The sequence below is a fragment of the Hibiscus syriacus genome, unplaced genomic scaffold (genome assembly GCF_006381635.1).
Source record: "Hibiscus syriacus cultivar Baekdansim isolate YM2019G1 unplaced genomic scaffold, ASM638163v2 tig00005459_pilon, whole genome shotgun sequence".
NCBI lineage: Eukaryota > Viridiplantae > Streptophyta > Magnoliopsida > Malvales > Malvaceae > Hibiscus > Hibiscus syriacus.
Genome location: NW_024062058.1, coordinates 2,152,672 through 2,175,904, shown reverse-complemented (window position 1 = coordinate 2,175,904; position 23,233 = coordinate 2,152,672). Strand labels below are relative to the sequence as shown.

The window sequence follows — 23,233 nt, the reverse complement described above, 5'->3', positions numbered from 1 at the left end:
ATATCTGTTGGGTTCCTTTATCGAATTTATTTTAAAAGTGTTTGTAATAATAATTTAGGACAATTTTAATTTTGTCTATTTTAGTTATAATCATATTTATATAAATAAATAGTATAAATGTTAGGTTTTAAATGGTTTTTAATCAACCAATAATTAGGCAGTTTTATATAGTTATGAAACAACACTGAACTACATAATTGCTATGTAAAATAGAATTTGTTTTGAATGACAAATTATTATTTTTTTGAATATATACGCTTAATAAAACATGTTTAAAGTTGATAAAGAGATGTTTTACAATGAAACTAAATTTTTAAGCAATTACGTTCAATGAATGTTCCGAAATGTTAATGTAACATCTTTAACTCATAATTATAGACGTATACGAGTTATGGGTGTTACATATTATTCACACTTTAATACTTAAACTCTGAATCTTAACAATTTAGTCCTTGATATGAATTTGAATCGAATCATAATTCAACCAAATAAAATCTCTTTTACTGAAAACACATTCAAAGAGATAGAATATTTAAATAAACCGCCAAAAAAAATTCGATAATCGAAGTCAGAAAGATTTCATATCAATTTTCAGGATGTAACATGGAGTGTTAAAGGATGACTCTGATCGGGGTAAAAGTGTTAGTATGAATCAAATTGAAAGAATATTAATATGTTGAGGGTTAAATTTTTAGAATTAAGATCAAATTAAAACAAATGCAAAATTTGATGATTTCACTTATTATTACATCAATTTTATTAACTACCGCATAATATGTAAACCGCAACGACCATCTTATTACTTTTTTTAATTTGATCATCATTTAATAATTTTTTACAATTGTCCGTCCAGCTCAGTTGGTAGAGCGTAAGACTCTTAACCTTGAGGTATTCTATGGAAACTGCTCTCAACCTGGTGTTCGGGGTATCTTACTATCATACATTCCCCTTACCCCATTATATATGGGAATAGGGTCAACTAATTTTTTTTATTTAATGATTTTTCATTATCAAAAGACTCAATAAAAAATCCTATAATCGATCAACTATTTACATATTTTACCCTAAACAATTAAAAACCTTGTGTAACAAGGTACAATGAGAAAAAACAGGCATGGTTATAATTTTGTGGCTTTTCAAGTTTGCGCAATTACGAACGAACTAGGTAATAAAACGTAATGCCCTTGGAAATCCGAGTAAACATGTTATCGTGCACATGAAAAATCTTGTGATTGATGAAAGCAAATGCCCATGTACGGACTGCGAGAACCCAACAAGAAACACCATCACTGATCCTCCAGCTCTGAATACCGTGTTTATATATATTAGTCTAATTCAAAACCTCCCACCGGACACAAACTTCAGAATATAGTTACTTCATTTTTCCAAAGTAGATCATCATATATTAGCTGGATTAGTTGAACGTATATGAATCATGCGGTCAGCCTGGAGAGTGGAGAATGGAGATTGATTGGCAAAATCTTTTGGATCTTAATCTTAGCGCCTCAAATAATATTGGGTTTTCAAGTTCTTTTTTTTTCTTCTTCCCAGCAGGTGAAGCTGGACAGTAGTTACGGTCACATGGCAGGTAGACGAACCGGATAGTAAAATATATATAGTTAAATAGTGTGATGCGAATGACTTTTATTGTCATTTTCTTCCTCTCTTTTTTCATTATCAGAACTTTTTGTCATTTTCGTTAGCGAAGAAAGAAAACTGTGGGAGGGGGGGGCTGATTTGTATTCAGGGATGGACCATTAGAGGCATTCAAGCCCTGAATTTTACAAGTTTAAATTTATCTCCGACATGAAATCTTGTGTCTGTCCCTGTTTATACTATTCTCTACCAGAAGATATAATATTACTACTTGTTTACCTAGCCCACAACTACCTGGATGGATCTTTGAACTTTGTATCAACCATAGTTTAATTTGGTGTGATAGTTAAATATTGTTACCCCTAGGTCTTAAGTTTGATCCCTTTAAATTCATTCATATTTTCTTTAATTTTAACCAATATAATGATAACACGTGTCATCATCTTATTTGAGGGTTAAATTTATTAAATTATTTAGAATTAAAAGATCAAATTGAAATAATGCAAATATTGATGATTAAATTTATTAAATTATTTTAAAATTACTATAATACCATGTCACAATGTCGTCTATGTTAATTTTTAACAAAAAAATTAATAATCAATGATCAAAATAAAGAAAAAGTCATGTTATTTTGTAGAAGAAGGGCCTTGAATCTGGAGAGAGAACGTAGATTCTCGAAGAACCGCCTGATGAGATCCTTCCTTTACTCCACGCTGATAGTATCGGGATTGAATTCTTAAGAAGATAGTTTAAGCGCTGTCGTTTCTCATCTTTGTAGCCCAAAAAAAGCAAAAATAAAGAAAAAGTCATGTTAGTGATTAACGTTACAGAATATATAGTTTAGTGGCCAAAAGTAAACATAGTGATAGTTGGATGACTAATTGGGGCAGCTTTCCCTTATAAAAACCCCATGTACGTTTTAACTGGCAAGTGAAAACAAAAGTTTTGCCTTTTCCTCCAATCGCCTCTTTTTGAGTCATTGTGACAAAATCCTCCAAAGGAATCGAATGATGAGCACCGCTGCCGAAACTCGCAATTGGCTGGAGCTGCCGCAGGACGTGACGGCGTCGATTTTCTCTCGGCTAGGTGCAATTGGGATCCTCAACAGCGCCCAAAAAGTGTGCTCTCAGTGGCGAAACATCTCCAAAGACCCATCAATGTGGAAATCCATTGACATGCGGAACTTGGGTGATTTACATAACATGGAATATGACCCCGAGAAGATGTGCATCCACGCCGTCGATCGCAGCTGCGGCCAGTTGCTTGATATTAATATCGAAAATTTTGGTCCCGATGAACTTCTGTCTTATATCTCTGAGCGGTAAAGTTTCTTTATATATATATAACTTCAAGTTCCAACTGTTTTTTTTGGCATTAATGGTCGAACTTATTTATGCACACCGTTCTTAAACAATTCGTGCTTTGTCTCATGACTAGTGGCCAAGTGCATCGCAGTTATTTTAAAAAAGTTATTAAATTTAACTTAATGTAATAAGGAAAAAATAAATAAAATTTTTGCATACTCATTAATTTTAAGAAAAGAAAATTAAAATTTTAAATCTATTCTTAAATTTCTAGATCCACCACTACTCACCCTCAATGAATTTTCAATGCGTATGCGATATTTACTTGTGGATGTGTTTATAGCCTGGGTTTTTAGCGTTCGTAGCTTCAATTGCAATTACTTACTGAAGAATTTCAGAATGATGTTTCAGCATGTACATTCAGTAGAGAGATGAACATTCAATAGGGATATGGTTGTTTGGTTGCATTTATACTTTTCTGTCACCTCTTATTTTTATTATATATTACAGTACTAAAAATATGGTCTTCTTTTATCCTTCGAACGCTGCCTTTCACAGGTCTATCCATCTCAAGCGTCTTCGACTTTCGTGCTATTACATTTCAAATGAAGGGTTAAGCGAAGCAGCTTCAAAACTTCCGTTTCTGGAAGAGCTTGAAATATTCATATATCCCGTTTCGAAACAGGCTCTGAAAACTATCGGTCGCAGTTGCCCTCTCTTGAAATCATTCAAGTACAATCTTGTGCGAGGCAAAAGTTTCCACTATGCACCCGATGATGAGGCACTAGCTATTGCTCAAACTATGCCTGAATTACGCCGCCTCCAACTTTTGGGGAATGACTTGACAAAATAAAGGTTTGCAGGCCATTCTCGACGGTTGTCCTCACCTCGAATATCTTGATTTGCGTCAATGCTTCAATGTTCGTCTAGGGGGGAGCTTAAAGAAAACATGAGTCGAACGCATAAAAAACATACGGCGCCCTTATGATTCGACTCATGATTATGAGTTCTATGCAGGAGTTTATGATTTTGAGTCATCAGATGAAGATTATCCACATGGAATTTCGGATGATGAGTTATTGAACGATGCTTATGATGATTATTTTGATTATTTGTCATCAGATGGAGATTATCGCCCTGATTATGATGAATAACTTCTTTTTTACCGATGCCATGGGGTAGGGGACGACTCCTCCGTGTTGGATCATAAACTTGATCCATTATGGGAGCCTAAACCCAAACCCAAACTAAATTGATGTCATTACTTACATCATTTAATTAAAGATGTCATTGCTTACATCATTTAAGTAATGATGTCATTGCTTACATCAATTTAGTTAGGTGAGAGTTAGATATTTGTTGAATTTGTAATGGTTTAAATTAATTTATTTGTGTGGTGTAGGATTGTTCTTGAATAGTATAAATACCCCTTCCCATTTTAGTTTTAAGCATCAAGAAAAATTAAGAGCTTCTAAGTGAGTGAAGAAGCAAAGTCTTATAAGAGTAAGTTGTAGTTCTTGTTTTTGAGTGAGAGTGCTCTTGTAATATTTGTTTGAGTTTCAATAAAAGTTGTTTGTGTGAGTGTTTTATTTCCAACAAAGTGGCATCAGAGCGAGTTGGAAAGATCGAAGGTCTCGACGAGAGGAATCCGACGCCGCCAGAATTTTCTCAATCTAAGTTCTGACGCACCGCCACGCACTGCCGGAAGACTGCTGCCAGAAAATCGAATTGACTCACCGAGTTGAGCCGAGTCAGCCGAGTTGGAGCCCTTGACCGAGTTGTTCAAGTCCCTCCAAAGTTTTTTTCAGCGTTCCGGATTCATCCGTGCAATCGGATTTTACAAAATCTCATTATATTGAGAGATATGGCAAATGGTATGGCACCATTCTAAGTTCCGACACTCAACAACTACGACAATTGGAGTATCAAAATGAAGGCACTTCTTGGATCACAAGATGTGTGGGATATCATAGAGAAATGCTATAACGAGCCTGCGGATGATGATGCTTTTGATACTCTTACACCAGATCAAAAGACAACTTTGAAGGATTCAAGAAAGAGAGACAAGAAGGCTCTCTACCTCATCTATTAAGCATTAGATGATGATGGTTTTAAAAAGATTTCAAGTGCAAGCTCTAGCAAGGAAGCGTGGGAGAAGCTACAAACCTCTTACAAAGGATCCGAGCAAGTGAAGAAGGTTCATCTCCAAACATTAAGAGGTGAATTTGAATCCTTAAACATGAAAGCATCTGAGTCTATTTCAGATTATTTCTCAAGAGTAGTAGATGTTTCTAATCAATTAAAAAGAAATGGTGAAAAGTTAGACGATGTGAGGATAATAGAGAAGATATTACGTTCGTTGGATCCCAAATTTGAGCACATCGTCGTGACGATTGAAGAAACTAAAGACTTGGAAGAAATGACGATCGAGCAACTCCAAGGATCATTGCAAGCATACGAAGAGAAGCATAAGAAGAAGCATGAGTTTACTGAGCAACTCCTCAAGCTGCAACTCAAAGATATGCATGGAAGCCAACGCAATGATAGAAACCAACGTGGCCAAGGCAGAGGTAGAGGCCATGGATGAGGTGGAAGTCGAGGTCGTAGACGAGGCTGGAATTACAACAAAAACAATTCCAACAACAACTATGAGAAAGGAGAAAGCTCAACACGAGGCCGTGGAAGAATCAATCCGAACTCAAGGCATGACAAATCTCAAGTTCGATGTTATAATTGTCAAAAGTTTGGGCATTATGCTTCAGAATGTAGAGCTCCCAACAAAAAAAATTGAGGAGAAGGTTAACTACGTGGAGGAAAAGACATATGGCAAAGAAACTCTTCTTCTAGCACGAAAGGAAATTGATGGTGGCCAAGCAAATTCCTGGTATCTTGACAGTGGTGCAAGCAATCACATGTGTGGAAAGAAAGACATGTTCGTGGAGCTAGACGAGTCAGTAAGCGGAAATGTTTCGTTTGGAGATGATTCCACAATAGCAGTGAAATGGAGAGGTAACATTCTTATCTGTTTGAAAGATGAGAGGCATCAATTTATTTCAAATGTCTATTATGTGCCCAATATGAAAAGTAACATCTTAAGTTTAGGGCAACTGGTAGAGAAAGGTTATGATATTCACATGAATTATAATCTTTCTATAAAAGATGATAAGAATAACTTCATTGCTAAAGTACCGATATCAAAGAATATAATGTTCTTGATCAACATACAAAATGATGTTGCAAAGTGCCTGAAAGCTTGCTATAAAGATGCATTATGGCTTTGGCATATTCGATTTGGGCATCTCAATTTTGGAGGTCTAGAGCTGCTATCTAAGAAGGAGATGGTGAAGGGACTACCTCGCATCAACCATCCTGACCAGCTTTGTGAAGGGCGTCTAGCTGGGAAACAATTCAGGAAAAGCTTTCCAAAGGAGTCAGAGACAAGAGCCAAGAAGCCACTCGAGCTCATCCATACCGATGTGTGTGGACCGATCAAGCCGAGCTCTCTCGGTAACAGTAACTATTTTCTTCTCTTCATTGATGATTTTTCAAGAAAAACCTGGGTATATTTCTTGAAACAGAATTCATAAGTTTTTGAAGTCTTCAAGAAGTTCAAAGCAGCAGTGGAGAGAGAAAGCGGTAGAAAGATCAAAGCCATGAGATCTGATCGAGGGGTGGAGAATTTACTTCCAGGGAGTTTCAAGAGTTCTGTGAAGCAAATGGAATTCGTCGACCAATGACAGTTCCTAGATCCCCCAGCAAAATGGTGTGGCAGAAAGAAAGAACAGAACAATCCTCGACATGGCACGAAGCATGCTCAAAAGCAAGAAACTACCTAAGGAATTTTGGGCGGAGGCAGTAGCGTGTGCAGTCTACTTGACAAACCGATCTCCAACAAGAAGTGTATGAGGAAAGACACCGCAAGAAGCATGGAGTGGAAGAAAGCCTGGCATTTCCCATTTGAGAACCTTTGGAAGTATAGCCCATGTTCACGTACCAGACGAGAGAAGAACGAAGCTTGATGATAAAAGCGAGAGTTTTTATCTTCTTCGGCTATGATGCTAATTCGATGGGCTACAAGTTGTACAATCCAAACAATAAAAAGTTTGTGATTAGTCGAGATGTGGTCTTCAACGAAGAAGGAGAATGTGATTTTAACTCTCATACAGATGACTTCAATTTCTTTCCTCAATTTGAAGAAGATGAGCAGACAATGAGGGAACAACTAGATGAATATCAACAAGAGCTTGCAACTCCACCCACTTCACCAACATCAACCACTCAAGGAGACTCATCACCTTCGTCATCGTCAAGTGGGAGTCAAAGTGAAAGAGTTGTGCAACGCACAAGAAGCCTTAGAGATCTCTATGAGGTAACTGAACGACAAGATAATTTTACATTATTTTGTATGTTTACCGATTGTGAACCAGTGAGCTTTCAAGAAGCGATACAAGAAAAGAAATGGAGAGATGCGATGGATGAAGAAATTAAGGCCATCGAGAAGAATGACACATGGGAACTTACCTCACTTCCCAAGGGACATAAGGCGATAGGTGTCAAATGGGTGTACAAAACAAAGCAAAACGCCAAATGAGAGATTGAAAGGCACAAGGCGAGGCTAGTTGCTAAAGGCTATAGTCAAAAGGCTGGAATTGACTATGATGAGGTATTTGCTCCTGTTGCTCGATTGGAGAATATCAGACTAATCATTTCTTTGGCAGCTCAAAACAAGTGGAAGATACAACAGATGGATGTAAAGTCTGCCTTCCTAAATGGAGTTCTTGAAGAGGAAGTTTACATTCAGAAACCATCAGGCTATGAAGTCAAAGGGCACGAAGACAAGGTGTTGAAGTTGAAGAAGGCTCTTTAAGGGCTAAAACAAGCACCAAGGGCATGGAATAGCCGAATCGACAAGTACTTCCAAGAGAATGGCTTCAACAAATGTCCCTACGAGCATGCTCTATATATCAAGATCAAAGATGAAGATATTTTGATCGTGTGTCTCTATGTGGACGATTTGATCTTCACTGGAAGCAACCCAAGCATGTTTAATGAATTCAAGGATGTGATGATGAAAGAATTCGAGATGACAGACATGGGGATCATGGCGTACTACCTTGGCATTGAAGTTAAGCAACAAAATGATGGAATTTTCATTTCACAAGAAAGCTATGCAAAGGAGATAATGAAGAAGTTCAAGATGGAGAACTGTAAGCCAATAAGCACACCGGCAGAATACGGGATCAAGATGACCAAACATGAAGAAGGCGAAAGTGTAGATCCAACATTCTTCAAAAGTTTGGTAGGAAGTCTACGCTATCTAACTTGCACGAGACCCGATATTCTTCACGCATTTGGATTAGTTAGTCGCTATATGGAATCTCCAACAACCACCCATTTTAAAGCCGCAAAGAGAATTCTTCGCTATCTGAAAGGTACAATTGACTTTGGCTTGTTCTATTCAGTTTCTAACGATTACAAGCTTGTTGGATATAGCGACAGTGATTGGGGTGGAGACATAGATAATCGAAGGAGCACTACTGGATTCGTATTTTCCATGGGAGATATTACGTTCACATGGATGTCAAAGAAACAACCGATTGTCACATTGTCCACTTGTGAAGCGGAATATGTTGCTGCTACCTCATGCGTTTGTCATGCAATTTGGCTTAGAAATCTATTGAAGGAGATAGGTTTGATACAAGAAGAGCCTACCAAGGTTTGTGTCGACAACAAGTCAGCCATTGCCTTAGCGAAGAATCCAGTATTCCATGATCGAAGCAAGCACATTGATATTCGCTACCACTATATAATGGAGTGTGTTGCAAGAAAAGATGTGGAAGTTGAATACGTGAAGTCACAAGATCAAGTTGCTGATATTTTTATCAAGCCACTGACCATCGAAGACTTCTTAAGATTAAGGAACCTACTAGGGGTTACGATATCAAGTTTAAGGGGGTGTTGGATCATAAACTTGATCCATTATGGGAGCCTAAACCCAAACCCAAACCCAAACTAAATTGATGTCATTACTTACATCATTTAATTAAAGATGTCATTGCTTACATCATTTAAGTAATGATGTCATTGCTTACATCAATTTAGTTAGGTGAGAGTTAGATATTTGTTGAATTTGTAATGGTTTAAATTAGTTTATTTGTGTGGTGTATGATTGTTCTTGAGTAGTATAAATACCCCTTCCCATTTTAGTTTTAAGCATCAAGAAAAATTAAGAGCTTCTAAGTGAGTGAAGAAGCAAAGTCCTACAAGAGTAAGTTGTAGTTTTTGTTTTTGAGTGAGAGTGCTCTTGTAATATTTGTTTGAGTTTCAATATAAGTTATTTGTGTGAGTGTTTTATTTCCAACACTCCGATGTCCAGAGTGGGAAATCAGGTTATAAAAGTGGGCTGCTTTAGTCCTGACTATATTTTGGATATTTTCTGTTTCTGTTTGACTGCCACATTTGTGTTAAACTTGCAAGCTATGTACGTTGAAGCATTAGGTCATAAAAGCGGGCTGTTTAAACTTGAACTCGCCTCTATAATAATTTGGTCAATCACAAAACACAGTTTAATCTGAATATTATTATTTTACTTATTTAATAGTTATTTAATTTGTAGTAGCGGACTAGCGATTAAGTGTTAATTTATCATAGATTTCATATTTGATCTCTCAAAACCTAATTTATATTTTCTTTAAAAGATTGTAATAAATGACACACAAAATGACGAATCAAAATAACTCATGAGAAAAATAGTAGCAAGTCATCAATATAAAATATGACATGCGCAAAAATACTTTAGATATAGAAATAATAAATGATACAAATATATGATATCGCATGTATTTTAAAATTAGTATCCATACTAAAATTCAGTATCCCAAAACCCTACAAAATCATATGTGCAACATAAACCCAAAAATTGCATAGATGCCAGAAAAGAGAATTATAATACGAAGGGATTTTGGGATTTGTGTGTTCATTTGTGCACAAGAACCCAGAATCTGGCCTGAAGAGTCTCTCATCACCACCACCACCTTAGAAGACGAACTATGGAATGCAGTATTGTAGCTGGAATCAACGTTTACTTTCACTGTGGGTTCAGTGGGAGGAGTCCAGGAAGCTGCGGTGCGGGGGCTCTGATATGATGAAAGTGGAGGCAATTGAACCGATTTCCTGGAGGAAGCTCCTGCAGAAGGTACCCAAATCTGTCACACTTTGATCGAAACCCTCATTTACAAGTTTATTTCTTGCAAACCAAAGAACCCACAATGTAATAATCATTGTGATTTGTAATTTCTGATTGCAATTCTCTAAAAACCAAGAAACATTTAAACCCAGTCTAAGAACTGAGCTGAATTAAGATTGTTAGGCCAAGAAACTCCCATGTTTGACCAAACATCCTGATTAAATCGACAATCCCGAATGGCATGCTCCAAAGACTCTCATTCCAGCTTACATCTAGGGCATAGCATTGAATTATATATTCTGCGGTTTTACAAATTAAGCATTGTAGGTATAATTTTTTTTGCTCGACAATAAATTATTTATTTATTAAGATCGAAATCGAGTTGTATGTCTCATTAAAAACATCTCTAGATTTAAATAAATAAAGGAAAAGAGTACATACACAGTTGGGAAAACACCTAAAAACAACCAAACCACATAGCTCAACAAATTAAAGGGCATTCTTCATACTAAAATTCGGATTTTCGAAGGGCATTGTAAATTCCACAGCTTAGTAAAAGAAGATTTCAACATAGGGGAAGCATCAACATTAGGCGGTACCAAAACGTTAGCCACTTTGAAAGGTGTACGCATCTTTGTTCCCCTTCCAAACCAGCGTATATTATTTAGGGTAAACTACACGGGTGACCAATGAACTATGATCATAAACCATATTAATCTAGGGTAAATTACACGGGTGCTATAATCATAAACCATTTTAATCGGGGTAGTGATGTAACAGTTAAATAAAATTGACATAATTAAATATTTGATCCTTAATCGTATCACCAACTGGTTAAAAGAAAAACATTTTTGAACTATAAGAGGGGTTTGGAGGATTCAAATCAAGGACCCCATGGTGTCCATGGGACAGCCTTTGCCATAGGTCAAACTGTTTAATTGATTGAAAATTGCACAACGTTTTATATATTGTGTTTGAAGTTAACACGGAAGAGAGGAACCGAGAACGGAAGCAAACACGGGGGATCAAAGGCTTTGGTAGTTTCTCCCATAGGTCATCATCTTCTTCAACACAAGGCATTTTACCAGAGTGGTAGAGCAAGGAGACTGCACCACCGGAAGCCGAAACAAGTAGTTGCAAAGAAGACATAGGTCCATTGAAGGAATAAGTTCATAACTGGACTGAAACCGGGGAGTGTAATCCATTTCCCAGTTGACACGGCGGCGGCAGCTCCATATCACCACCTTGCTTGATTACCAGTCCAACAAACGCAACCATAAAACTCGATTAAACACCCTTCCATTTTCCCATACCAAATAAAACAAAACACACGATACATTAACCGAAGATATGCTCTCGGAAATCTGGGTTTCCACGTCTTTGTTCGCCGCTGTCTGCTTTCACGTTTATACCTAAATTTAGGTATGATTTTGAAGAAAAAAATAGTTAGATGACCAAAATAAAATTGCGGGAATAGTTTGGTGATTAAATATGTGTTTTACTCTTGATTCTATTACAGTACTAAAATGGTGATATTGATGGACTAGTTTGGGTTGCTAAATGAAACATAAAATATCAGGCTTACCGGCAGAATAAGCAAGCAGTAGTTGACCAACATCATCACTTTTATTGTTCTAAGGTTTACGTTTGCCAGTACGAGGAAATAGAGCTTCCCTAAGCCAAACATTTCTATTTTCAAGTTGATTAGTGCGGTTGTTAAGAAGACGATTATGGGTGGCCGTGGGAAATAAAAACTATATCCTATATATTTTGATCCGATCGATTTAATAGAATTAGATATTTTTATTAATTTTTTTTTTATAAAATTGATTAGGTAGAATTTGAATTTAGAAAGAAAAAAAAAACTCGCTGTATCTAATTCCGGAATAATTTGTGTACTCTTAACTCCATACATTGACTGAACAAAGAAAAAAACGTCGCATGAAAAGAACATATGTTCGCTAAATTAACTGCTCCAACGATATTGGAAGAGGAGTTTACCCAACCCAACCCAACCCACCTTCATGCTTCTTATTGGCTATCACATCAAAAATACTTAAATGCCCTTCCAATGAAATTTCTTTTCCTTCAAATGTCCGGACTAAATAGGAGCTTTCGAAACCTCATTGTCAACAATCTAAAATCACAAGTTTTACAATTAAAATAAAAATAAGTATTGATAGAGGGGAAAGGCTAAAAGGGTAAATTGGAGTCGCAAACCAAGTCAAATTCTAAACCCAAAACGCCGTCGTTTGATTCTCCAACTCAAAATACAGAGAGCTCTACGCGCTTTAACAAGAAAGTAACCCCAACGCCAAGAGCTCCTATATATTGCTCGTCTCTCCCAATATTTTTCCCAACGTAAACACTCAGTAGTTAACTTGCAGGTTAAAAGTTGGAGCTCAAAACCCTCCGTCCTGTCTTTCCTTGCCTGTTTCAGACAATGGCGGTTGCCGCCGTCGAGGATTTTGAGGTCGTCCCTGAAGAACCAATATCATGGCTGCCTTCTCATGTTCTTGATGAACCAATATCAGAAACAAATAAAGCAAAGGTCTTTCTATTCTTTCAGTCTCATCCGATCCAACCCTTACTCTTCTATAAAAGATATATATTACTGATTTGTTGTTGTTGATTTATAGGATGATTTTAAGTACCATTATCATCGCCATCGTTCAAAGCTTCCTACTGAGCCTTTATCACCGGTACTAATGCATCCATATTTGCTTTCTCTTTCTCTCGTTTGCTTTTCCTTTTCGAAACGATGATGATTCTCTGTGGAAGTTTAAAGTTCGCCTATACTCTTGAGAAATATAAGTTGGTATTTGCTGGGTATTTCATTTAGATGACTCAAGTTCTGAGAAAATTTCAAGAATCCGTGAATTATTGGATGGGGATGAATAATCAAGTGTCTCTTGTGTTGACTTGGTAGAATTTAAGATTTGTTATTGATGCCAAATTATTACCTAATTTGGTTTATTTTCCATTCTTTTCAAAGGGTAGTAGTATTCACGTGTCCAATATAAATATAAAATTTAGGGTAAAATATACAAATGGGAGACCCCAACTATAGGATATTATTTTATTAAGTTTCTTGATTATTAAGAATTAAAAAATAATTATCTGACTTAGAGATTGCTTTGTTGAGTCATTCGACTATTAAAAATTACAAGATGAACTGTTGAGTCATTCGACTATTAAAAATTACAAAATGAACAACTGACTATTCATTACGCTCCAAACTCTTTCCTTTTTATAAAAAATAACAAACAAACAGAAGGAACTGAGAAAAAATAACTTCATCTCATAGTTAATATGTAAAAAATAAATAAAATGAAGTATAAAATACTTAACATGTGTTTATATAATAAATTGTTAAAACAATAAAAATAAGAAAAATAAGTATTATTCATAATATTTTTAACAATAAACTTACATTTATTTTTTAAATAATAAATTAAGTTTGACATATAAATATATTAGAATATAATATAATTTATGGTTTTTTAGTACTTAAACTATCACTTTTGTTCCGTTTTTGTACCTAAATTTTTAATTTTTTCAAAATCATACCTAACGTTTAATTTTTTTTTCATTTTAATACTCATCGTTAACTTTTTGTTTCATTTTAATATCCCGCTATTGACTTTTTGTTTCATTTTGGTACCCAAAATTTTAACGGTGAGGTACTAAAATAAAACAAAAAGTAAACGTTAGGTATGATTTTGAAAAAAAATGAAAGTTTAGTACTAAAATGGAATAAAAGTGATAGTTTAGATACTAAATGTGTATTTTACCCTATAATTTATGGTCTAGTAAGAAACAGACAGAAAATTATTCATTAAAATATTTAAAGATCATAAAAGTAAATAGGATCATAAGTAATTTAGAGTCTATTTCTTACTACATTTGTATTTGAAACATAATAATTATTATTATTATTATTATTATTATTATTATTATTATTAGGGTAAAGTATAGTAATTGCCATTGAACTTTTCTAAAGCTTTTATTTAGGTCCCCAAACTTTTAAAACTTACAATACAATCCTTCAACATTTAGTTTGTTTGTAATATGATCCCCCAACATTTAGTCTGTTTGCAATATGGTCCTCGAAATAACTGTTGGGGACCATATTGCAAACGAACTAAATATTGGGGGACAGTATTTCAAGTTTTAAAAGTTGGGGACCTAAATGAAAACTTTAGAAAAATTCAGTGACCATTACTATACTTTACCCTAATAAATATTCAAATAACTCTTTAAGTATCCATTAAAGATAAAAGAACTGAAATACTTACAGTTCATTCACCATTAATGGCCGCTTATATTTCTTGATTCAACGCCTAAACACCAGAGTTTAGATAAAAGAACACTTGTAAACCTAACCCTCGTTTTCCCCTAACAAAAAAGCCACATGGGAATGGAGCCCATAAACACAAGTGATTTCACTTCGTTTTTCTTAACTTGGAACCACTTCGAGGAGCAGTGCCTTCCTTGTCTTTGTCTTTGTCTTCTTCGTTCCGAGCTTCTGTTTCCCAGTCTGCTTCTTATCTTCATTCCCTTCAACTCAATTAAAATGATGGCTTGGACCTGAAGAAGCATCGGAAGCCATTGAATCATCGCTGTCCACAACACCTTCATGAAAATCGCCATCCTTTTCATCACCAGACACACCACCGTCACCTTCCTCACTGGCTCCGCCGTCGTTTCCGTCTTCACCGCCGCCGTGTAAGGGTGAACCAATGTACATTTTCCACCCCGATTCACTGCTGTGACACTCCTCGTTGCCCCCACAGACCTCGGAAGACTCCATATTTGCGAAAGAAGAAAACAAAGAGAAGAAGAAAGCTTTTAAAGTCTAGAACAGAATATACTCATCTCTCCTGGAAAATCTATATAGAACCGTAATTTAATTCTCTGACTGTGGATCAGCTGTCAAACGAAAGTGAAATCCAACTTTTTACAAATGGCATGAATCCCGGAGTTTCTTGAATTTGAAAAGACAAGGGATGTTGTTGGGTTATTAATTTAGTTTCTTTCCAAAACGATGATACAATATCCCTTCCCCTCCTGCATTTCTCCATTAATAAAAAGGGGTAAAGTATAGTAATGTCACTGAAATTTTCTAAAGCTTTCATTTAGGTCCCAACTTTTAAAACTTACAATACAGTCCCCAAACATTTAGTTCTCTTGCAATATGGTCCCCAACAGTTATTTCGGGACCATATTGCAAATAGACTAAATGTTGGGGGGACTATATTGCAAATTTTAAAAGTTGGGGACCTAAATGAAATATTTAGAAAAGTTCAGTGACCATTACTATACTTTACGCTTATTATTATTATTATTATAAACAGCACCCAAAGACTAGGTGGAGAAGGCATGATCAGAGACCAAGATACTGGGGCCACTGGGCACCGGGAGGAGGTGGTGGAATGCAGGCGTTTTTCCTTCATTCCGGTGATAAATCAACCGGCACAGGCGTTTTCCTTCCTCAAACTCAGTACAACAACACTTCCCACTCATCCAGACGACCACCTTGCTCTCCGGTGCTACTCCCTTCCCGGGTCGTTCAAGCTCTCAACCTCAATGTTCATCAATTAGGCCTCCATATATCTCCTCGCAGAGGTTTACCTCACTTTTAACTCTTCCTTTTTCTTCTTTAAAACAAAACTCATTGTTTTTTTTTCTTGCAGATACCAAGAATAATAGTACGAGTGCAAGAGATGGAGAGTGGAGTTCATTCGATAATAAAAATGGTAAGGATGTATCATCCAAACGTTGCGTTAGCGGAAATGAAAATTCTTCGGCGGCCGACATGTTTCTTCCCGATGAATGGACTTACTAAGTTCATCTGCAACACGGATACTTGTATTTATAAAGCTGCTACATTGACATATTGTTCTGTTTTTTTTAAGGGGTTTACCCCCCATTTTTAGTGAAAAAAGTCGTGTCATTGATTTGTTTGTATGGTCATCCACTACTAAGGTTTTCCCTGCATCATATTATGTTTGTAAAATTACAACTCTAATGGAGAAAATCATGTTCAAGCAATGTAAAAGTTTGTTCCATTCAACAAACTAATATCAGATCATTCATGTCACAATTTTAACATTTTATAAGATCAGGTTGAGTCAAATTATCATTCTTAAATTCTTAAATGATGATTGAATTTCATATATTTTAAAAGCAGGGGCAGATGCACTAAGAAAAAGGAAAAAAAATTGCATACCCATTATTTTACGAAGATTAAATTTAGCTTAATGTGTTCAGGGAAATAAATTGCATACCCATTATTATATATAAACATAATGTGTACTTTTGAAGGATTTGTTAGGAATTAACCACTCCCAAAATTGATTGCACTGGTATTTTATTTCAATATTCGATCAACAGATTGGTGAAAAAACATGTCTAAAACCTAAAAAAAACATGTTTTATTGCAGAGACATTGCCGGATGTTGTATCTCTGAGGACAATTGAAGCCAAAGAAGATGCTGGTCTCTCCGAGTTTCAGAGTGAGGCGGCTGTTCTTAACGGCGGCCATTTCATGAGCAGCTTCCCAAATGAGATGAGCAAGAAAATGACAGTAAAGAAGAAGAAGAAGCCACGTCAGCAAAAAAGGTAAGGTTAACGGGAAGGTTAAGTGCCACATCAGCGAAATCTAACGGAAGGTAACGGCAGGGACCGAAATGAAAACGAACTAAAAGTTTAGGTGACCAAAATGCAAGCACCCTAAAAATTTAGGGACTATTTATATACTTTACCCAATAATTTATACTACTCTTATATGAGCAAATTTTTTATCACTCTATTATTCAAGTAAAATTGTAAATTATGATAGTGTAAATTGACATTAAAAGGGATTTTATTGTAAAAACGTTATACATAAACCAGAATTAAGGCACAAACTCTAAACCATAAGAGTGCCTTCCATGGCTATGATAGCTTTTCCTCGCAGTAGCACTCGCTGATTCTTCTCATCTAAAAAAACGCTTAGGATTCCACCTCTAGCCGATGCCTATACGCACACAATCAATTCAATGTATGGTAAACCAACGACGTATACTTGAATTTCAATGATGATAGTGTAAAACGGGGTTAATGTAGTACTTGATACGCCATGAGATCACATTTCCCTAGCTTTTTGCTCCAATAGGGTGCCAAGGTGCAATGTGCACTACCAGTCACAGGATCCTGATCTGTACATATTCATTCATGGCAATTAGATCCAAACATATATGCATACATAACACAAGAAAGGGAGAATAAAGGACCTCATCTATGCCATTTCTTGGGAAGAAGCATCGGCTAGCAAAATCAAACCCAGACTCAATAGGAGCAGCCCCTGAAACAATTACGCCTTCAGCACCATATTTACGTATGTCATCGATCTCTGGCTTTAATTCCATGACGGATTTTGCAGATGGGAGCACAACCTGCAAATGCAATTAAGTTGGTAATAATAATATCCACACCAAGGGTCGTCCTAACTCCCAAGAGGAAAAAAAAGAAGAAAAGAGAGCAATTACAAGGAAATTATCATCTGGTTTTGCCCTCTTGATGTCGATAATATCGGCACCGTTCAATGCTTTGGAGATTGCTGAAACCGAAACCTCCGTAGGATCGAATTCGGTGCAGGGAACTATAGGAAAATCCAGCTCGACAGAGAAGCAGTTTTGTGGGTCTTCGATACGAGAGGAGGCATCGATTGGTGAGTTGAAATCAGGAGCCTTTTTAGCAGTAAGAATTCCGGCTAGTGTTTCGAATTCAATTATGCCCGAATTTACCATCCCAGTTGTGAAGAGAGTGTAAGCAGATGCTAATGTTGCATGTCCACAAAGCCTAACCTGCCAAAATCTCGAGTCTTAATGATAAACAAAACAAGCTTCAATTAGAAATGAAGAAAAACTGACCTCAGTGACGGGAGTGAACCATCGAAGACGAAACCTGGGAGTTTGAGAATCGGAGCCATTAGTCCGAGTCAAGTAAGCAGTCTCGGAAAGATTAAACTCAGCGGCCACAGATTGTAACCACTGTTCATCTCTGTCTTCCTCCAGCAAACAGACTGCTGCTGGGTTTCCCTTGAAAGGCGAGTCGGTAAACGCGTCAACCTGCTCGTGATTTCAAAACTCTCCCTTCAAATTCACTCCATCGGAAACCCAAAGTACTTAACCACAAATAGAGACGGATAACTTACCACATAGTATTTGACGGCTTTTTTAGCCATTTTATTGGGATACCAAAGATCTGATGAACTTGGGAAAGATGGTTTTTGTTTTCCAAGAAGATGAATCAAAGCTGAAGACGAAAGCAATCAAGCTAAAACATTTACTTTTAAGAGCAAGACAAAAGTATGTGCTAACTCTACTGAGCTTTGACGAAAGGGGTTAGCAAAGGTTCTTTGTCGTTTCCTGGTTTTCGTTGTAGGTATCTACTTAATTTTATTCTATCTCGTATTTTATTTATTATAATTTTAATTTTTTAATTTACTCATTAAATTTTTAAATTTCTCTTGTTTTAAAATATTTTTATATAAAATAGAATTTATTATTATTATTTAATATAAAAATAATTTAAAATAAATAATAAAATAATATTTTATTATTATTAAATTTATAAAGACTTAAAATAATCGCCACCTATCGTCACCACTATCAACCTTCGAAATAATAATAAAATTACTTTTTATATTAATTAATTTTAAAAATACTATATTATACAAAAATATTAATAAAATAATTCACAGCGATCAAAACATGAATAATTTAAAAATTCTATGAGTAAATTATAAAACTTAAAAATACGGTGAATAAAATATGAGAGAATAAAACTAAGTGAAGAATGGTGTATTTTACCCTAATTCATACCAAATTTAACTTAGTTTTCCCTAATTTCTTTGATTTGTATTCTGCAAAGTAAAGAGGCTTTCGGAGTTTGGTCATAAAGTAGGTCAATATGAAAGGAAAAAATGTCAAAAATATAAAAAAAAGTTATATAAATTTCGTCTGAAAAAACAAACAAACATGATGTGTGTTGCACAAGTACAAATATAAGTCTACAACATGTGATCTAAAAGAATATAAAAGAACAAATATAAACATTTTAATTAATCGGTCAAATATGTTTGCTCAGCTAAACATATTATATTTAAATACTTGAAGAAGGAAAACACATAGTTAAACAAAGTGAAGATTTGAGAAACTCATGGTTAAAAATATTAATTTAAAACTATTAAAGACAAGTATTGAACTTGATTAGACTTATGTCTTGAATTTCGTCAATTGTTATTTTTTAAAATACTCGGGACTCGATTATTAAAAATTATATTTGACTCTCGTATTAATATGGGTCTTATCAAATTTAAGTTATGTATTTGACAACTCAAAATCAACACTTTTAGCTATGAGATTCTCAAATTACATATTACATTAATATAAAAAAATTTAAAGTGTTTGAATAAAAAAATTTAAACATATATTCATTGAATGATTAAAAATAAGACATATAAATATGTATTTTTGTCGTGTTAACTTATTCGTGTTCATATTAGAGTAAATATGTGTCTTTTACAAGCATCACACATATTTAATTATTTATTTTGTTGGGGCAAATTTTGTATAATTTTTTGAAAATGTTTCTTACCAAAAGAAAATGTTGTCTGAATGTGACCCCAAATCATCTGGTGTAAGAAAATGTTGCTGCTTCAGCTTTAAATCTTCTTTATAATTTTCTAAATTGTAACTCTATATTTGGAAAATATAACCAACATCCTTTGAAATATAGCTTTCTTACACCTTCTGCACTGGTTGATTCTCGTATTCTAAAAGCTGTTGCTATTGAGAACTCTAAGGATGTTAATGCAGCGCGGCTGAGATTGTTCTGTCTGAGATTATACCTTACCTTTCTAAAAAAACTGTGGTTGCCAGTTCTTCCTCACAGAACCAGAGTCCTCACGTGCAACCAATTTTCATGATTTAGCAGTGGACTTGGTTTATTCTGCACCATGTTCAGGCTTCTTATGTTCTTGGTTTTCCAAAATCATGAAATTTTTTGAACGATTTAGTTATTTATCTATCTTTGTCAGGTCTATATTTTGGATTAGAGGATAAATGCCACTTCATATATGCATGTCTATTAGATGCATATTGGCTTTTACTCCTTGATCTATTGACCTGTTTAGTATTATAAATGGATTTTTGAAGATGCAGCTGCAGATGAAGAAAGCAATCAGTTGACGAGGCGAAAGGTATTGGTTGGAAAAAGATCATGCTCTTCTACAGAACCATCGCTGGAAACAAGTGAAGCACCAAATATGGCAGCTGGTTCAAAATTCCATGAGAACAATAATAATGAGGCTGCTGATGTTGAAACCGAGGAATTGATTTTGTTGGGGAGTACTAAAATCTGAAAAGATAAATCTAGTTTAAACTTGATTGCATCAAAGGTTGATAATTCTATGCTACATGCAAATCTTGAAACCGAGGAAGTCAATACCGGACCACAGACATTGAAGATGTGTTTTCCAGGACTCCCCAGGTTTCACAATTCAAGTCGGCTGATGACTCAACTTTGCTTTTGGAGACAGCTGGTAGTAGCAGCAGCTCCAATGATAAGTAAAATTTTGATGGACCCGTGAATTTGAATGGAGATTTGTGCAGAACCAGCTCATCAAATGGAGCCATGGTAGGTGAAGAAAATTCTGCTGGTCTGGTGGTTCCATTATATTCTCCAGAACAATTTCCAGAAGGCGTGAGGACTGATCAGCATTTTGAAAGTGGTTATGTGATTCACTCTATTCATCTGAGAAACAAGAAAAAGGTTCTGTAGACTTTAAATCCCAGAAGGACTGCTTTGGTGAAATGAGTGATATTGAGGATGATAGCTTCAATCCTGTTGTTAGTAGAACTAATCAAACATGCAGAATCAATATACTTGAAGAGATCATTGAAGATGCTAAAAGTAACAAGGTACTTTTTGCTTGAAGCTTTTTACCTTCTTTTGTTGATTTTGGAGGCTGTTTGGTAATGAGAACGAATCCTATGCGATATTAGCAATTCTACTGCTTAGTCTGTTATCATTCAAATTTTGCATTATCAATTAACTTAGTTTGAGGTTCTGATGTTTTTGCTTATATAATAAGCATTTTAATATGAAAAATAGTTTATTGTTTCTTTTGAATTTTGGTTGTATTTATGGAGGATGAATTCTCAACTTATCAGATTTTGGTGTAGAAAATTTTGTTTCAGACCATGGAGTCTATTATGAACTTGATGAAAGAAGTTGAACTCGAAGAGGCAGCTGCAGAACAAGCAAAAGAGGAAGCTGCAAGTGGGGCATGGAAATTCTCCTCAAGGTGGAGGAACTTAAACAGATGCTGCCACATGCAAAGGAAGCAAATGACATGGTTGTGCACTTGTTAATGACTGGATCTTTTAGTTACCAATAATAGAATGCATTTTGGTGATTCTTTAATTAGTATGAAAACTCTTCCATTTGCTTATAATTTGTAGCATGCAGAAGTATATGGGGAGAAGGCAATCCTAGTCACTGAAGTAAAGGAGCTTGAAAATCGCTTACTCAGCTTATCAGATGAAAGAGATAAATCTCTTTCCATTCTTGATGAGGTAATCTTGGAACAAATTAGATTTGTCATCTAGTAGATATTTAGTATCAAAACTTATCTTCAAATTATATGGTATGATATGGATCATTTGTCTATCCAGTTATATGTATATCATCAACTGTCCTGATCTTGATTGATTGATATTTTTGTCCATGTGGTGGGAATATGGAGAAGTGAAACTTTTTACAGAACAAACTCTTATCAGTTTTTTTTCTTCCATAAACCAATATTCGAGTGAGTTTCTTAATCCTGAGATAATAAGCCATTGCTTGAAAATTGAAACATAATCATGTTTGAATAAGTTGGTTAGTGGCTTGTGCTAGATAATCCGTGGATTTTTAAGGTGTATTTAACTAGAACGTGATATTGATATGAAAGACTTTGAGTTTGTCGTATGTTCATTTAATTCCTGTATACATTATTGACAGATGCGTCGAACCCTCAAAGCTCGACAATTTGCTGCACAGGAGTTGATGAGAGCAGCAGTGCAGGAAAAACTGGAAAAAGAAGAATCTGCTCGTAATGCTCTTGCTGAACAAGAACCATTATGGTGGGGGTGGTTGAAGAGTCCACGATTCAAAGGCAGGAGGCGGAAGAAAATTCCAAGGTAGCATTCATTTCAGTCCACTCTCTACTACTTTTTGTGAGACTTGACAAAGCTTAAAAGAGATTACATAGTTTTGACTTATTAATTCTATTTTCTTGCTTCACTGCAGTTACATGAGTTTCTTATGGACCGCGGTCAAATTGTTGACGCATTGCAGTAAGTTTTATTGCATGGTTATATATATTTTGATCCATTTGCATATGGAATTTTATCTTATTTTAGGTCTGATTTATGAGTCTGCGGAACATTGTTAACTGAGAGAAGTGGAACCTGTTAAAAGTGTATCTGCTCTTTTGTTGGCTATAATAAGAATATGAGCTGGTGATCGGTAAAATATATGATTGCTATATATATGATGGCCATGCCTCTGGTGTTGAGTATGAATTTTTACCACAATGGATCATACATGCTAACATCATTATTTGTTGTTTGTGAGGAACGGAATATCAAACGAAGAATGGTTAACATTTCCTTTTAATCCTTTTTGCAGGGTAGAAATTTCTGTTATTTGTGAGGATATACGAGTGCTTAAACAGAGGTTTGATGAGCGCATTCTATTTAGTAAATCAATATCCTCAAGCCAAACCAGCTGCATCCTGGCCTCCTCCGGTTCATCTCTGAAAAGTGCCACATCAGATCTTGGTTCCGGGCAGTGGGAAACAGCTAAAACCCCAAAGAAAAGAAGCCTGACACCATCTGTTGATGGACAATCACCCAAAAGCAGATCATCAGATGAAAGAAACAAAGCTGATGGCAAAGAACTGTCGGATGATGGATGGGGAATTTTTGACAGAGACGCTGAATTCTGAGTTGTACAGTGAAGCCATATGAACCAACGATGCATTGTAGGAATCCATCCCCCCCCCCCCCAAAAAAAAAACCCGGGTTATAAATATCATTTTGAAGACTGC

At 35.6% G+C, this 23,233-nt stretch overlaps 3 protein-coding genes and 1 pseudogene across 3 annotated transcripts; 3 read left to right on the top strand and 1 right to left on the bottom strand.

The window, feature by feature from the left end:
* The first annotated feature begins 2,609 nt into the window (after positions 1-2,609).
* Positions 2,610-11,240, top strand: LOC120199479 (annotated as a pseudogene).
* A 1,223-nt stretch (positions 11,241-12,463) lies between these two features.
* LOC120199412 lies at positions 12,464-16,054 on the top strand. The gene is made up of 4 exons (XM_039200502.1): positions 12,464-12,640; positions 12,729-12,791; positions 15,447-15,717; positions 15,786-16,054. The coding sequence occupies exons 1-4, from the start codon at positions 12,533-12,535 to the stop codon at positions 15,935-15,937; spliced, it is 594 nt and encodes a 197-aa protein (XP_039056433.1). The 5' UTR covers positions 12,464-12,532; the 3' UTR covers positions 15,938-16,054.
* Positions 16,055-16,880: 826 nt separating this feature from the next.
* LOC120199653 (uncharacterized isomerase BH0283-like) lies at positions 16,881-18,375 on the bottom strand. The gene is made up of 6 exons (XM_039200688.1): positions 18,290-18,375; positions 18,006-18,203; positions 17,622-17,939; positions 17,367-17,528; positions 17,203-17,286; positions 16,881-17,110 (listed from the first exon to the last, which is right to left on the bottom strand). Exons 1-6 carry the CDS (start codon positions 18,317-18,319, stop codon positions 17,003-17,005), a joined length of 900 nt encoding a protein of 299 aa, XP_039056619.1. The 5' UTR covers positions 18,320-18,375; the 3' UTR covers positions 16,881-17,002.
* Positions 18,376-20,920: 2,545 nt separating this feature from the next.
* On the top strand, positions 20,921-23,131 carry LOC120199478. Its single transcript, XM_039200538.1, has 5 exons — positions 20,921-21,059; positions 21,324-21,496; positions 21,603-21,716; positions 22,144-22,322; positions 22,813-23,131. Exons 2-5 carry the CDS (start codon positions 21,428-21,430, stop codon positions 23,129-23,131), a joined length of 681 nt encoding a protein of 226 aa, XP_039056469.1. The 5' UTR covers positions 20,921-21,059; positions 21,324-21,427.
* The last annotated feature ends 102 nt before the right edge of the window (positions 23,132-23,233 follow it).